Raw genomic sequence first — 17759 nt, forward strand, 5'->3', positions numbered from 1 at the left:
CTGGCTGGGATGATTTAGTTGGGGAGCTTTGAGCAGGGGGTTGGACTAGATGACCTCCTGAGGTCCCTTCCAACCCTGATATTCTATCATTCTGTAAGCTGACCCACCCCAGACCACATCCCTGACTCTGCTGTTGGAAAGCAGATTATACCACTTTAATGAGTAAGGTGGGGCCCATCCCAGGTTTCACTGGGAGAATCAGGTGCTCAGTTGTGCAGTTATTGTATTTCCACACATTCACACTACGTTTCTCAGGCTGGTTGCAAATTTTCCATCTAAATGGATTTTGATGGAAAACTGGATTTTCATCTAAACAAAATTTTTCATGAAGTGTCTACTTTCTCTGAAATTATTTAATTTTTTTGTCAAAAACCGAATCCCGCAAAACTGAAATGCTTTGCTGAAAACTCATCAGACAACATATCCCATGATGCACCATGGTCTCCTCTTGGGATTCCCTGATGTTCCACCTCCCTCTCCAAGAGAAGATTCCATGGTGCATCCTGGGAGATGTAGTCCAACTCAGAATCATGGGCTATAGAGAAGAACGGGAGCATGAAGCATCCAAACTACAACTCCCACGAGGCACCACAGCAGTATTTCCAAATTGAAATAGTTTGGTTTTCAGCTGATTTTTTGTTTGGTAGTTTTTTTCAATTTTTCAGCAAAAATTTTTTTTGTGGGAATAAATTAAATGAAAATGTGGGGCGATTATTTTCTTTTATTTTTGTCAAAAACTTCTCCCCATTTTTGACCAGCTCACAGTACGTGGCTCCATCAGGCTGGGTCAGTAAGTGATTCTTGGCTTTCCCTTCCACTTAAACTCTCCGCAGAGCTTAGGGATTGCTCCTGCAGACAGCACTACTCTTCTGAGGGAGGGGTAGAGTGCTGACATCAGGGTGGCGTTACCCTCAGGGTGCTGTTAGGTCGCACGCTGTTGAGAGCCGAGGTACAGTCAGGTTCTTTCTAATAGGGAGACAGTGTGGGCCTGAGTGCAAGAAGGGCATCCTTGCTGAAAACATCTAATCACAAGAAGCATGCAGAAGGCTGCTTGCTGTGATGCTGTTGTAATCAAGTGACCGTGCTCTGCTCAAACTTAGGGAGAAAACATCGGGGACAGAGTACCTCACCCAAAGCCTGTTTTGTCCCGAAATTCCTCCTTTTTGCACACCCTCATCAACGTCTAAAGTCCAACACCTGCATGACACCAGGAGAGAAGGACTTTCATTTATATGATAGATACCTTCTTCAGAAGACTCCTCTAGATCTGGTACCTTGGATGTTTCCTGGGTCACTGCAGAGAAGAGAAATCCTTGATGACTCAGAGACCTACGCACGATTGGTTACATATCCCACTGGAAGGGACCTTCTCCCCAGAAAAGGAAGACTCAATCCTCTGATGAACGCTGTGAAAACAGTGGTCTTCAAAGCTAGCAACTCAACAGACTCTTAGGACCTTGTAGGATGTGAGGAGGCGAGAAAGTCTGCCCCATTTGTTTGAGTGTAACTTTGTATTCATAACAGGTGGGTGCAGAGCCTGGGCCTAAGCCAGCCCTGATTACAGGATGGGTCCCATCTGAGAGGAATTAGGTGATTAGTGAATAAAAGGAGCCAGGGTTAAGTGCTGACAAGGTCTGGTTGGGGGAAGAGCTGGAGGGACAGGACTGAGATGGCTCCTGCAGGGTCATAAGCAAGCAGAAAAGACCACTCTCCAGGCAGGGAGAAACTCTGGCTAAATGCAGAACAGACTGGGAGACCTTCAAGACATGAAGTGGTCCTGGAAAAACTGCAATACAGGTAGAGGATCCAACCCAGAGTTGATAGAACCCAGAGTTGAGCGTGGGGCTGGGTTCCCCCACCGGCATAAACCCTTTACAAGGGTAGCTGAGCCCAGCAAGGGAGCAGCAGATTGAGTCAAGAAGAAGCCCCAGAGAAGGTGGAAGGATTTTTTTTGTTTCTGTTATGGACATTTTGGACCTTTTAGTTGGGCCAGTTGTGACTCTGGAAGGGGAGGCCTTAAAATCCTGACCCAACTCAACTGCCAAGTTATCCAACAAGCCACCACAGCACTGGAGTGATGGTCGGCAGGGGGTGCTGGCCCAGTGTGAGAGCTGCAACACCAAGCCAGGCCACAAGAGAGTGCCTAGTGGGGAGGGGACTGTTACAGTGATGGCAGGAATATCTAAAATCTCTTTGCTGCCAAGATTGGTTTCTGACACTTCAGGGCTCTCTGCAGCTTAGTAGCCACAGCATCTGAAGGGAAGTCCTTGCTTTGCCCTGGCACTGGCATTGTGGGAAACCTCGATCTCAATGAGAAAATCTGAGATGGAACAATTCCTTATTCTTGTGCAACTGATTTACTGGAACAAAGAATCATTTGGGAGGGGCTCTTTCTTTTATTGCCAGATCTTGATTTATATCTGAATCCCTAGGGGCAAGTCTACACCACCGCGCTACATTGGCATAGCTGCATTGCTGTAGCACATCTGGTAAAGATGCTGTATGCTGACAGGAGGGCGCTCTCCCGTCAACATCATAACTCCACTTCTGTGAGAGGCAGAAGGTATGTCGGTGGGAGAGCATCTCCCACTGACATAGCACCAGTGTGGACAGCGCTTAGGTCACTGTAACTTGCATTGCTCAAGTGTCTTTTTTACACGTCTGAGCTATGTAAGTTACATCAACTTGAGTGATGGTGTAGACCAGCCCTTAGACATGAGGGTCAGAAAACTTTAGATGCTAATCAGATATTTTCCTTGCTTGCTTGCCTGAACCAGCAAGTATGCTGTTAAGGCTGTCAAGAGAGAGATGAAGTTGTACATGCAGCTGGGTGGTGCAGTCACAGCTATGGAAATCTTATCAGTTCTCACTCTCATTAACCCAAAAGACAGAACATTACCTTCAGCTTTGCTTGCAGACAGTATCTTGATCTGCAAAGAAATTATCTATCATTATTTACCATTCAAAGACTGGTTTCTTTTGTCTGCAAAGTCTAGTAACTTTTTTATCTCTAACTGGAGTTTTCACATTTGGGCACAACCTCAAAGGGTGCACAAAATAATTCGATGTAAGGCCAAAGCACAAGCTGAGTTCATCATGCATGCAAGGGAGACATTTTTGCTGGAATTATACACCAGATGGTTCCTAGATGGATGCTTTGCCAGCAGACAAAAAGAAAAGCTTTATTTATTATATATAATTATATGTAACGCTGTCTCAGTCAAAGGTCGAGAAAAGAATAAAATAATCTCCAAGCTGCAATACTAAATGTTGTCCCGTTATTATTCTGCACATGACTTGTGCCTGCTCGTTCCCATATGTATGTGATAATGGGGGGTGTTTGTGATTTTGTGGGACTTAGGCCATTGCTACACCACAGGCATTACAATGCCAATGTAGCATCATAGGGCAGATGCTTCCTACATCTACGGAAGGGGTTTTTCTGTCCACGCAGTAAATCCATCTCCCCAAGCAGTGGTAGCTAGGTCAGCAAAACAATTTTTCCATCAGTTGAGGCACATCTATACCAGGGGTTAGGTTAGCTTAGCCACAGAGCTCAGGGATGTGAATTTTTCACACCCCTGAGCGGCATAGCTAGGCTGACCTAAAGTGAAGGGTAGCCCAGGCCTGAGACCCTGATTTGACAAAGCATTTTAGCACAGGCTCCTGCTTAAATCCATCCTGAGTTAGTAAAACATTTAAGCATGTGCTTAAAGTTAAGAACGTACTTAAGTGCTTTGCTGAATCAGGGCTTACATCTTTAATTGTATCATCATTATATTTTAGCTCAAGTACCAGCACCAGTTACAGTTGGGGGCCTTGAAGGACCCTTCTCGCCTCCTTATAACTGTTTGCCTTTCCCTTCCTCCCCCTCAAAACCAGTAATTTTTGAGACTGAGTAAAAAACCCCAACATTTTCCCCACTGTATATGAAAATCCTCCACTCATTTTTGGATAGCTCTAGTACTTCAGCAGTTTGTGTAGGAAGCTGAAATACCTCAGGTAAATGGTCCTTACTGAGGAGAAGTGAGTGGCTTAAAAATCATACTTCAGATGCACTCTAAAGCAAATAACTGTTACTGCCTGTGTTACTGCCTGAGCTGAAGATGCCATCTTCTGTAGCTCAAAGGCTGTGGCAGACTCGTAAACTAGGTGTGGATTAGCCTCTGGAGTGGGACAGAGAGCCATGTTGTGTTCACAGGCCCACAAGAACATGGCAAGCTTACTGTTTTCTCCTGCAACCTGATAACCTTGGTCTGCTCTTTGAGCCGAGCATTGAGCGAGCCCATTTGCTGTTGGAAGCGGTCAGCAGCTATCCGTTGTTCCTGAGACAGGGAGGCCCGGAGTCTCTCATTTTCACTCTTCAACTGAGAAAAACAAGGAAGGTAATTATGAGACCTGGATGTGACGAGTATAAAATATAGTGAAAATACCATTTTGCCCGTTAGCTCAGATTGCTCTCCTGGCCAAGGTTAAGTGGGGCAGCTCCTGGATTTTCACTTTGCCTTGAGATTTTATTTTGCATTGAGATCCAGTGGCATACTTATAAACTTCTGCTGCTCTCTTTTCCTGCTTGATCATAGATTCAAATCAAGACTAAGTAGAGAGAGAAGAAATGGAAAATGCAGCTTCATTGAAATCAAAACATTTAATGGGAAAGTGTCATTTTGACTAAGTTTTTGATGGGAAAATTTCATAACTAATCATTTGACTTTTTTGTTTCATTTAATGATGTTTCCATAAGGTAAAATATTTCACTATATTATTGAAACATAATGATATAAAATATTAACTGCACTATAGATTTGACTTTACAATTTTGATTCAATTTGTCTATATTACTTTAAAATTAACATATATGTATCAATAGTATTAAATATATCATTGAAATTAATATGTATCATTTTGATTTTTGTTTCAATTATATTAAAGTTGAATCTGTATTAGTTAATATTTTATCATGTTTCAATATTATTGAAACGAAACATTTCAATGGTCACAAATTTTCATTTCACAAGAAATTTCAAAAGTGTCAGAATTTCCCACAAAATGGAAATTCTATTTTCCAACCAGCTCTAGTAACAAGTGACCCACAGCTGCTGCTGTCTGATGGTGCTCAGTGTCCCCTGTGAAATGGCAGCGGATGGTCACTTTCCACTTGTGGAAGCACACATGGCTGTGTCATAAAGCCACTGTGACAACTGATGGCACTGTGGGAATCTTCCCATTGAATCATAGAATATCAGGGTTAGAAAGGACCTCAGGAGATCATCTAGTCCAACACCCTGCTTAAAGCAGGACCAATCCCCAATTAAATCACCCAATAGATTTTTGCCCCATATCCCTAAATGGCCCCCTCAAGGATTGAACTCACAAGCCTGGGTTTAGCAGGCCAATGCTCAAACCATTGAGCTATCCCCCCGAAGTAGTACTTGAACTTGTGGTCATCTGGCTCCCAGCCCAGTGGTTATCCCTTTAAGCCAAAGATTATTTGACTTTAATTAGAGTCACATTGGGCCCTTATATTTCAAGCTACATTTTTGTTTACCCTAATCAATCCATGACCAGCTCTGTAAAGTGTTTCTTCTCTACTGTAGGGGTGCCAACAACTGTATTTCACAACTAAGGGATGGTTTTCTTAGTATCCCCGCCCACCATCCTCCTCCTGATATTATGACTATTATTTTATTTATTAAGTAATCACCTACATGCACCAGGGCTACTTCTTGCAGCTTTTTGCAGTACTCAGTAATTCCCAATCATGTTGCACAGAGATGAAAAAATAAGGGAAGTCCCTTGTAATAACGGGCTATTGGCAACCCTACTGCAACCCCTCACTGTAAAACCCCTTGAGCTATTTTGTAAGAAAGCTACTATTGAAAAAGACCATAAGAACAGCCATACTGGGTCTGACCAATGGTCTGTCTAGACCAGTACTGTGTCTTCCAACTGGCCAGTGCCTGATGATTCAGAGGGAGTGAACTGAAGAGGGCAATTTTGAGTGATCCATCCCATCATCCAATCCCAGTTTCTGGGGGTTGGAGATTTTAGGGACATATGGAGCATACTAGCCATTTTGGCTAACAGCCATTGACTGTCCACTCTATGAACTAATCTAATTCTTTGTTGAGCCCACTTACACTTTTGGCCTTCACAACATCCCATGGCAAAGAAAAATAGTTACTATTCAACCTTTGCACTACATTGCTGGGCAACCTTCCTTGTTTCTAGTGGATAGGCCGAATTCTGCTGAGGGAGCTCTGTGCAGCTGATGTGGTCTAATATTGTAGATGTTTCAAACTGAGGCAGAAAAAACCTTCTGCAAATGTGTCTGTGAGATGTGAGTCCAGGTGGTGCAAGCAGGATCTTACTGTGTGCCTCAGGAGCTCATGACTGATGTGCTACCCATGGGAGAACTCTGAGTCATCACTGTTAGCTTCCGTCTGGTATTTACCTCTTCCTTTTCCACCTGGTGCTCCTTCTGAAGCTCCTTCAGCTTCTTCTTCCATTCTGTTTTCTGACAAATCAAAAATACCTTTGTTTTTTCTTCTCATTCAGTTTGCCATGAGTGTGCCATTATTCACCATTACTGTGATCCAAAGTTTCAGAGGTTAAGGCTGGTGCAGAGGAGCACCTCCCAATGTTTCCATTCTCTAAGTGAACTAGCTTTCTCTGGCTTGACCTTTGGACCTCATAAGGCTGTTTCAGGGCAGCCTTAAACCTGGTATAGGGCTCTTTCTCCAACCCCACTCTGGCATAGAGGCCAGTATTCTTGTGCTCTTGTAATCTGCCATTATTTGTTAGTCAATGCATATAGGTTATTTTTTACACACTCACCCATACACCACATTAATAGTATTATGTGCAGGGTATAGATTGTTAAATTGTACTATGCTTATTCTTGCTCACTTATGCTAAGTCATATATCCCATGATGCCCTGGGACAAATATAGTTCAGTACTTGTCTTAAGGAAATTTAAAAACTGTCAAAAGTTAGCTGGACAAGTGTTATGAAACAAAGGTACAAGAAAATAATGTAAGATGTATGAATGCATTGTAGTAGGGAGTATCTTCCTGCCCCTTAACATTTGGAATGTAATAGTCAAATGACAGATGGAAAAGTACAGTGAGGCACCAAAGACAATGCTGGCTAGTTAAACTTTAAGTGATGTGAATAGTGCTTTGTAACGTGTGAACAGCCATGCTATAAAAGATGGCTAGTTTAAGGAGGCATTGGGGAAGCACACCTTCTGTGTAAGGTGAATCTGCTGTGAGAATTTGCTCCCTGGAAGAATGGCATGTATTTCTCATTTTCGTATTCTACTGCTTTGTCTTTAGACAATAAATTTGGTTATTTGGTCTCTTGAACGTTTTAAAGAATAAGCCATGCGTGTAGTCAAACAATTGTAGTCAAATATATTGTAATAGCTGTTTGGAGCGACTGGCAGCCCACTCTATTTACAGCTTCACTAACTGGAAGGCTGGTGAACAACCCCATAACTTAGCAGAGGGGACAGGAGGCTGGAGAGTGAAGGTTCTATATTTCAGCTGGCCCATGACTGTGTCTAAAATAAAAAGCATGGTCGACCATGCAATGCATGCCTATGGCTTTTGCCTCTTGGGAATGTCTGCTCAAGCTGTCTTCTACCAAGATTAACCTTGCCATAGACACAAGCATCGAGCAGAAAAGAGAGCAATGGGTCCATTTAATCAGAGAGCTTGTTTGGTCAGATAGTCCAAATCCTCACTTTGAACAGATGGAGCCTTTGTCCAGTGGAATCTCATCTGCAGAAAGAATGGACCATTCCACTGTGCATGTACCGTGGGTAGAGAGCAAGAACTTCGTCTTAAAATTTCACCTCATAGGCAAAAAGGAATTGCCAGATCGGATCAGACCAGGGCTCTATCTACTCTAATACCTGTCAGCAAGTTGCTTCACCTTGCAAGGGATGGTTATGACTTAAACTTCCACCAAGGAAAGTTTAGTGCCCCCATGAATTAGAGGTCAGTTATGTACTAGAGCATGAGGGCTCATAACCCTTCTGCAGAGCTGTGCATGTTGGAAAACACACGCAAGCCACGATTCAGAAAAGCAGCTGGGATTACGAACATGCTAAAATTAAGCATATGCCCAGTGCTATCCTGAATGTGAGCCCTAGTGTGCCATGAAGTTCCATGCAAGGGACATTACTGGATTTCCCTTGCCCTGTGCTATATTGCGCAGTCATGGGAGAGGTTCCCCACAGCTGGCTGATGGGAAACTGATCAGAACCAAATGGGCTGCTGCAGCTGGAGGCACTGCCTCACCTGTAATTCGATCTTCTCCCTCATGCCCTGGAGCTCTCTCTGAGTCAGTGCCCACTGCTGCTTGTCATCAGAGTCCTCATCCCGCAGGACCCCCAGATTGGATGCCACCAGGTTTTTGGCTTGCAGCTCCTGCAGTTTCTGGAGAGGATGGAAGGAGATATTTCTGCTTATGTCAGATACCAGCTAGCAATGGTACCTGATGGGGAAGTGACTCGAGCACTGATACCTGCGACTCACTTATCAAAATGCTGCATTGCCTGTCAGATGGGAGTGTTTGACCTTAGAATATTGTTTTCCTTTAGGTGAGACTTACCATAAAAATAACTATGCAACTGAACTACACACAGGCAATCCTGGCTTGATATTGTACATGACATGGCGGGGTGTGGTAGGAAGTTTCCTTGAACAGGTCAATATTTCCCCCCATTCTGAGAGAGACCCATGTGTTGCCAAACTGGGGTGCAATGGGGCATATTAAAATGCCAGGGCTACTGCAGGGCTGGAATACACAAGTCACCAAGCTCTGGAATCCCACTGACTCCACTGAGCTTGTTCAGCACCCCTTGAGGTCTCTTTTCTGTGCTGTGATTCGTTTGGGTTACCAGCACTATTTTAAGCCAGTTTGTTTGCTTCCTAGTTTCACTGACATTTCCTTGTGTGACACTCCTTCACTTTCCGCATTGGTATAAAGGGGAGCTACACTTACCAGCCTGTGGATGAAAAACATCCTTGCCAACCTTTGATATTTTGTTCTGATCTGACGGCATTAGAGAGAAAAAGCAATGGGACTTATTGAGCCAACACACATGCCAGGGGAAAAGCTGAGCATCTGTTTCAACAGAAGAACATTAACCCTCACATTTCACTCACCCCTTCCAAGGCAGAGTTCTTGCTGGCAATGTCCTTGAATTCTGTCAGGAACAACTGCCGCAGGCCGTCCATTTCCTCCTGAAACTTTGTCCTCTCCTCCTCTTTCCATCTCTCAAATCCCCTTCTTCCCTCCTCTTCTCTCTGGCGAACTATCTCTGCTTCCTGCCAAGGAAACATAAACTCCAAGCTGGAGCTGAGAGGAAAACAGAGGCTTTCTAATGATTCAGACCCCTCATCTTCTGCCCCCCCCCCCCAGTGAAATAAGCTCTGACAATCTGACTTCACAGATCAGTCAGCTTCTCTGAGCTTAGGTTGTATCTGCACCCAAATTTTGTTTTGATTTAACAATATCAGTATAACTAAAGTGGCTCCTCCCCACTCAAGCGTGGACGCAGTTATATTGGTATAAAGGTGCTTTTTCCTATTAGGTATCCTGGTATGAGGCATAATTATATCAGTATAACTACAGCCATACTAGCGCTTCTATCAGTATAACTATTTCAACATAAAATCACCACCCCAATTGACAAGAGTATGTAATTATAGAATCGAAGAAGTGTAGGACGGGAAGGGACCTCGAGAGGTCATCTAAATCACTCCCCTGCACACAGGGCAGAACTACGTATTATCTAGACCACTCCTGACAGGTGTTTGTCTAACCTGCTCTTAAAAATCTCAAATGACGAAGATTCCACAGCCTCCGTAGGCAATTTATTCCAGTGCTTAATCACCCTGACAGTTCGGAACTTTTTCCTCATGTCCAACAGAAACCACCCTTGCTGCAATTTAAGCTCATTGCTTCTTGTCCAGTCCTCAGTAGTTAAGGAGAACAATTTTTCTCCTTCCTCCTTGCAACAACCTTTTATGTACTTAAAAACTGTTATGTCCCCTATCAGTTTTCTCCAGACTAAACAAAGCCAATTTTTTCAATCTTTTCTCATAGGTCATGTTTTCTAGGCCTTTAATAGTTTTCGTGGCTCTTCTCTGGACTTCCTCCTATCTATCCACATCTTTCCTGAAATGTGGCGCCCAGAACTGGACACAATACTCCAGCTGAGGCCTAATCAGCATGAAGTAGAGTGGAAGAATTACTTCTCATATCTTGCTTACAACACTCCTGCTAATACATCCCAGAATGATGTTTGGGTTTTTTTGCAACAGTATTATACTGTTGACTCATATTTAACTTGTGATCCACTGTGACCCCCAGATCCCTTTCCGCAGTACAGCTTCCTAGGCAGTCATTTTGTTTTGTATATGTTCAACTGATTGTTTCATCCTAAGTGGAGTACTTTGCATTTGTCCTTATTGAATTTCATCTTGTTTACTTCATTTCTCCAATTTGTCCAGATCATATTGAATTTTAATCCTATCCTCCAAAGCACTTGCAACTCCTTCCAGCTTGGTATCGTCCACAAACTTTATAAGTGTACTCTCTGTGCCATTATCTAAATCATTGATTAAGATATTGAACAGAATGGGACCCAGAACTGATCCCTGCAGGACCCCACTTGTTATGCCTTTCCTGATTGACTTTGAACGACTGATAACTACTCTCTGAGAATGGTTTTCCAACCAGTTATGCACCCACCATACAGTAGCTCCATCTAGGTTGCATTTCGCTAGTTTGTTTATGAGAACAGTGTGAATTACCCAGAATTCCAAGTGGGCTTGTACAGCCCAGGTTGCCACAGCGTCACTGCTCTGGTACTCTAGCTAGCTAGATGAGAACTAGCTCAGATATGTCTAAAACTGGCTGCAGCCACACCCTGTGATTGCAATGTAGACATACCCTTAGTTACACCACTGCAAAAAACATGTGTAGAGCCGGCTTTGGGCTAAAGTCAGGTCTACGGTGGAAACGTTTGTTGGTATAATAATGTGAGTCAGGGCTATGACTCTATGACATTTTGATAGTGGCAAAAGCCCTAGTATAGTTGTAGTTATACTAGCAAAAGGGCCATTTGTCAGCATGGCTCATTCAGTTTCGGGGACTAGTATAAGCGATACCAGCAAAAGCACTCTTTGGCGCTAATAGGTGCATCTCCAGTAGGAGGGTTTGCTGGTATAGCACTGATTGTATATACCTGTATAGTGACACCAGCAAACCTTTTCTAGCGTAGACTAGGCCTAGAAAGTTTGAAAGTTTGTTTGTTTTTAAAGGAATGTTACTTTTAGGACATATCCAAAATTTTGTTACTGTCAAGCAGTTTTGCCTTTCACTGCAGATTTTCTGTGAAAAATTTCAAAAGAAATTAGAATTTTCCTTGATGTTGGAAAATGTTCGCTGAGTTTTTCATTTTGTTTCAGGTCAAAATAAAATAAATGTTCCCCCTTCCTCCCTCCCTCCCCCGTTTCCCCCCAAATCCTTGGAAATACACTTGTTTTCATACCTGAGCCCTGCACTGAGTCTCAGCCTCTCTCTCAATTTCCAGCTGCATATGGGTCTCTTTCAGCTTCATTCTTAGTTCTTGAATCTCGTCCTCCATTTGCTCCACCTGCTTCTTCTTCTGTCTCTCTGTGAAGGCCATTCAAACCGAGGAACCATAAGTGACAGCCTGAATTGCCAGAAGCTTCTGCTGTGACTTATCTGGGATATTTAGGACCTGATCCTGCTTTCATTAAAGCCAGAGGCAAAACTCTCGTTGACTTTAAAGCTTCAGGATCAGCCCTTGAGTCATTTGCCCCAGAAAAGGGGCTCAATTTTCCGTGAAAAATATTTGCAAAACGTGGCACATGTTCAAATTTGTAACAAAATTAAAAATGCCAAGCCATTTTTTGCTTTTCACTGCAGGTTTTTTTGAACAGCTGTTGCCATTTTAAAATAAGATACTTGGGCAAATGACTTAAGGATGGGACACATGAAGATAGATGTATAACACCACTGCCCTCTGCTGGACAGAATGCATATCACAGCAGCTGCAGAGCCCTCCTTGAGTTGAGCTCAGCTTGCATTTTTTGTACCCAACCTTGTGATTTCTTTCCTCCAGGCAACCTGTTTGTGGGTAGTGGAACAGGTGACTATGGTGTCTGTGTGGCTCCAGTTCTGAATTATCTTATCTGCCAAGTTGAAGCATCGGAATTCTGGTCTTGATAAGTGACTAAATAGATCCACAGATAGCAAAGTGCTTTACAAAGGAGATCAGTAGCATCATCTCTATTTTACAGATGGGGAAACTGAGGCACAGAAGGGGAAGTGACTTGCCCAGCGTCACCCAGCAGGCCAGTGGCAGCACCAGGCTTAGAATCAAGATCTCCTGAGTTCCAGTCCATTGCTCTAGCCACTAGGCCACTTTGACTTTCCTTTTTTTTTTGAATAAAGGAGACATCTATATGTTTTCAAATGTGTTGTTTCTCATTTTAGATGTAAATGCTTCATTACTGATTTGGGATCTTCAGCAGTGCAGATGGGCGCCTAAGGTTAGTCATGTAGATCTATTTCTATGAACCTAAATTGATTTTCAGAGATGCTGAGTATCATAGTTATTGGGCTCACTGTACCTTACACAGCCCCTGGTCTCTCTGCCAGCACCCACTCTAAGTCCCAGCCCTGGGTCTGTCACCTCTTTTGAGGGGTGAGAAGATACATTTTTCCCACTTTCAGACTGGATGCTAGGTGACAATGCACTGCGATCACCTTAGCAGCTTGGACTTGGACTCAGACCCTGCAGTGCTGCTCCCATTAGGGCCTTGACAGAGGAAATTAGTGACCCAGCAGCTTCCTTAAAGGAAAGTATGATATACTTAGAACAAAAGTATTTCAGAAAAAGCCAGTCTTAAAAACAATAAAGTGTGTTGCATGCCCATGTCGTTCCTCTCCAAGGCTTGTCATCCCCTGTGGCTAGGAGGCCTAAAACCCTTCCAAAAAGAAGCCAAAGGAGAAAAGCTCAGCCCCATACTCACCAGCTTCGCTGGCCTCAGTGTGTCTACGCTGAACGTGGGCTTGGAGGTAGGAGTAGTTCATGAAGGCCTTGTCACACAGCTGACACTGGGCATTAGAAAAAGCGAATGAGTGAAAGGGGTCAGATTACCAGAGTGCCACGCTCTCCCCATCCCATCCTATCTTCCCACCCCAAACCAAAAGACTTCATTCTGTTACTTGAAAGCAGAGTTCCCAACATACTTGGGACCTGTGTCAGAACCTTATCACAGCATGATTATCAGGAGTATCTTTACTCTGAGGCCAAAAGAGAACCTCTCGTAGGGGTGAAGAAGAAGAGACAATCCAAGAAGATGATTCAGAGACCGCTCAGGCTTGTAGGGAAAACTTTGGGCAAGAGATGACCAAAACAAGTCAATACTAGCCACAGGGTGATGAAGGACAAAAAGAAGGGCTTTTATAAAGATATTCAGGAGGAAAGAAATACTAGGGAGAAAGAAGGCTCATTAACAAACGAGGAGGAGGATGAATTAATGATTCAAAAATGGCTGAAGTACTGCAATTAAAAAAAAAATTGGTCTTCAACTTGAAAAAGATGGAAGTGAAGCTGGAGCCATTAATAAAGAAGGAAGAGCTGCGGCTAAGAGATGGTTTGGAATAGATGAATATAAATTCAATGGCTTGTTGGACATTCCCAAGTAAGGGAATTGGCTGACCGATGTGATGATTTATTGGCAATCACTGGTTTTTAATAATTAATAATTGTACCCTGGGTAGGTACAATAAGACTGGAGGAAAGAAATGTGCTACCAGTTTCCAAAGAAAGAGTGATCCTAGATTTCCTGTCATATATCTATCATGGGTATTTATATGGCCCCCAGGACTGTAGAATCTGAGGACCTCAGCTTGGATCCACAAAGGGCCTTCGGCATTGCAACCCCTAACTTTTAGGTACCTAGCAAATCACAGGAACACACTGGGATCCACAGAGCCTGAGTGAGGCACCTAAGCTCCTTACACAAGGCATGGGGAGAGAGAGACACCTAAGAATGGGATCCACAAAGCCAGCACGCTAGGCAGGGAGCTAAGATAGCCAATGGGAGATGCTAAGGAGAGGGGTAGTGCCCTAAGCCACGCCCCGTCCTGGAGTTAGGCACCTAAGTCTGGGCTGCAGGGAGGCCCGTTGCCTGGAGCTGGGCATCTTAGGTACCTCCCTCACTCCACACAAAACAGCCTGGGGGGAGAGGGAAGAAGGAGGATCGCCTCCCTTACATTTTTTAGCCCAGTAGTTAGAGCCCTTCCCCCAGATGTGGAAGATCCCAGCTCAGCTGCCTGGGGGGAGAAGGGGTTTGACCAGGCATCTGCCACCTCTCAGGGGATTGCTCCAACTGCTGGGCTAGAGAGTGATTCTCACTGGCTCTGACCCAACTGACATTTGATGAAAGAGGAATGGCTTCAACAGGAGAGACTGAGGGAGACCCACCTCAGAATGTCCCATAGCCCCAGTGGTTCAGGGAGCTCACCTGAGACGTGGGAGATCCCTGGTCAAATCCCTTCTCCTCAGTAGGCAGAGGGGGGACTTGATCAGGGTTTCCCACATCCTGGGTGAGTGCCTGATCAGGGCTGAACAGGGAAGTTTTCTGTCTAGCGCCTGGTCTAGGTCACGCTTACCTAGTGCTGCTGGGGACTGAATTGCCATTGCCTCTGAGGTCAGTGATGAAAAGGCTCCTTCCTCTCATACCTCCAGGACAATCAAGGCTGGGAGGTTATTTTTGTTCTCTGCCCCAGAGCTCACCTTGTGGTAGTTATTGGTCCCAGCCTGCAAGAGGAGCTGTTGGGTGGCAATCATCTTCTTCCGCCTCCGGCTCTCCTCTTTCACTCCCTTCAATTCCTCCGCCTGCTTGTCCAGCTCCTGCTTGGTGCGCTTCAGCTCCTCCAGGGTAGCCTGCAGCTGCTCCTCCTGCAGTGCCAGGCTGGCAGTCAGGTACTCCTGCGAGTGCAGTAGGTACTCGATGGTCAGCTGTGCCATCTTAAGGACCTTTAAGAGAACCGGGTCTATGGGCTGCTGGCAGTGTGGACACTTCTCCGAGTCCAGGTTACAGAAGGTGACGCTGACAATGTTCTCTTGGAGCGTGGTCACGTCCAGCTCCCGAGCCACCCGCTCTACGTCTATGGCACTGAACCGCCTCCAGTCAACGCTGTCTCGACGGGCCTGGAATTTGAAGGAGGGAATTCCACCTGGATTGGTCAGCATGTTCCCAAAGACAACGCCACTAGTTGGGTAGCTCATGGAGGCGGTGTGCCCTGGCATACCCAGCCACTTAGTTTTGAAGACAGGCCAATGCAATGGGTAGTATGTATTTTGGGAGAAAGGCTGGAAAATAAGGAAAAAAGGCTGGTAAGTATGTTTATTGTATTTCACACACACAGATCTGCACTGAGCATGCACATCTACTGTGTGCATACACAAAGCTACCTTTCATCTGCATACATTCAAATCTCTGTGATCCTAGGGCTGGCCGCAACATTTTGTCAAAACATTTTTCAAAACAAAGAAATGGCTTTTTGAATTTTGCAAGAAAGTTTCTGCTTTTGTTGGAATATTTTGGATTTTTGTCAAAAAAAAAAAATCAACCAGTCCCTCCAATAGTTCGTTTTTATTTATTTTATTGATTTTTAATGAAAATCAAATTATTCTGAGGAAAATTTTCTTCAATTTTTTTTGGTAATTAAAATACATTTTTACCAACTATGTATAGAACTCACCCGTATACTGAAGATGCACGTACCCATAGTTTTTGCATATACATGTATGCCTATACAAAGTCAGTGCAAACTGCTGTGCTCAACCCTTTTGAAAATCAGAGAACTTATTCAGGTGCCTAAATGTGTATTTAGGAGCCAATTTCAGAAAGTCACTTTTTAATATAGTGGCCTTAGCACTCACAATGGTATGCATACACATACCTACATTGTACAAATACATATCTATGTTCATACAAACACCTCTATACAGCACACCTATACTTAAAGGCTGCATACACACCTAAAACATATGCATGCACCCATTGTGTATGAATCCCAATAACACATGGCTGTAGCTCAGTGGTTCTCAAACTAGGGCCGCTGCTTGTTCAGGGAAAGCCCCTGGCAGGCCGGGCCGGTTTGTTTACCTGCCGCGTCTGCAGGTTCGGCCGATCATGGCTCCCACTGGCCGCGGTTCGCCTCTCCAGGCCAACCAGGGCTGTGGGAAGCGGCGCAGGCCAAGGGATGTACTGGCCGCCCTTCCTGTAGCTCCCATTGGCCTGGAGCGACGAACCGCAGCCAGTGGGAGCCGCGATCAGCCGAACCTGCGGACACAGCAGGTAAACAAACCGGCCTGGCCTGCCAGGGGCTTTCCCTGAACAAGTGGTGGCCCTCGTTTGAGAACCACAGAGCTACAGCCACTGCTATAACTACACTGTATACATACACATGTACACATGCATAAAGACGCACATACCCATATAAAGAATAGCCTGTGTAAAAAGAAGAGACTATTAGAAAATGATTCTCTGTGAGGAAATGATATCAGTAGATTTTGTTAAATTCTTCAGGGAAATACATGTCAGCTACTGATATATTGAAGACCAAGCAATCACCAGATATGTGGAAAATCAACAGATGGTAACTATGCTGAACCATACTTTTCAGCTTTTAGTACTTTAAAGTGGAAACTTTAAAAAGAAACCCATCCTTTTTAGGTACTTGTGGCACCTTAGAGACTAACCAATTTATTTGAGCATAAGCTTTCGTGAGCTACAGCTCACTTCATCGGATGAATACTGTGGAAAGTGTAGAAGATCTTTTTATACACACAAAGCATGAAAAAATACCTCCCCCACCCCACTATCCTGCTGGTAATAGCTTATCTAAAGTGATCACTCTCCTTACAATAAGAAAAGGAGTACTTGTGGCACCTTAGAGACTAACCAATTTATCCTTACAATGTGTATGATAATCAAGTTGGGCCATTTCCAGCACAAATCCAGGTTTTCTCCCCCCCGCAAACCTACGCTCCTGTTGGTAATAGCTTATCTAAAGTGACCACTCTCCTTACAATGTGTATGATAATCAAGGTGGGCCATTTCCAGCACAAATCCAGGGTTTAACAAGAACGTCTGAGGGGGGGAGGGGGGGAGGAAAAAACAAGGGGAAATAGGTTACCTTGCATAATGACTCAGCCACTCCCAGTCTCCACTCAAGCCCAAGTCAACTGCATCCAACCCGCAGATGAACTCCAACTCAGCAGTCCCTCGCTGGAGCCTGGACCCGAAGTTCCCCTGTTGCAACATCGCAACCCCCACGTCTGCAATCGTGTGACCAGAGAGACCAAAGTCCTCTCCGACTGGTCCACGAATGCCACAATTCTTGACATCTGACTTGTGTCCATCCACTCCTCTACGCAGAGACTGCCCAGCTTGACCAATGCGCATGGCAGAGGGGCATTGCTGCCATGCACATTGGCCAAACTGGACAGTCTCCATGCAAAAGAACAAATGGACACAAATCAGATGCCAAGAACTACAACATTCACAAATCAGTCGGAGAACACCTCAATCTCTCCGGTCACGTGACCACAGACATGAAAGTCGCAACATCACAACAAAAAAACTTCAAATCCAGACTCCAGCGAGAGGCCGCCAAACTGGAACCCATCTGC

The 17759-nt window shown here is 44.4% G+C and overlaps 1 protein-coding gene across 1 annotated transcript in view; it reads right to left on the reverse strand.

Moving 5' to 3' along the window:
• DZIP1L (DAZ interacting zinc finger protein 1 like) overlaps positions 1-15368 on the reverse strand; it is a 30339-nt gene extending 14971 nt beyond the window's left edge. Inside the window, exons 1-9 of the mRNA XM_077827186.1 lie at positions 14853-15368; positions 13081-13165; positions 11571-11695; positions 9178-9318; positions 8308-8445; positions 6455-6517; positions 4227-4367; positions 2900-2930; positions 1244-1294 (exon numbers count right to left, since the gene is read on the reverse strand). Of these exons, the coding sequence (XP_077683312.1) occupies positions 1244-1294; positions 2900-2930; positions 4227-4367; positions 6455-6517; positions 8308-8445; positions 9178-9318; positions 11571-11695; positions 13081-13165; positions 14853-15368 (1291 nt within the window). The remainder of the gene's footprint in view (positions 1-1243; positions 1295-2899; positions 2931-4226; positions 4368-6454; positions 6518-8307; positions 8446-9177; positions 9319-11570; positions 11696-13080; positions 13166-14852) is intronic.
• Positions 15369-17759: the final 2391 nt, after the last annotated feature.

The sequence above is a fragment of the Eretmochelys imbricata genome, chromosome 9 (genome assembly GCF_965152235.1).
Source record: "Eretmochelys imbricata isolate rEreImb1 chromosome 9, rEreImb1.hap1, whole genome shotgun sequence".
NCBI lineage: Eukaryota > Metazoa > Chordata > Testudines > Cheloniidae > Eretmochelys > Eretmochelys imbricata.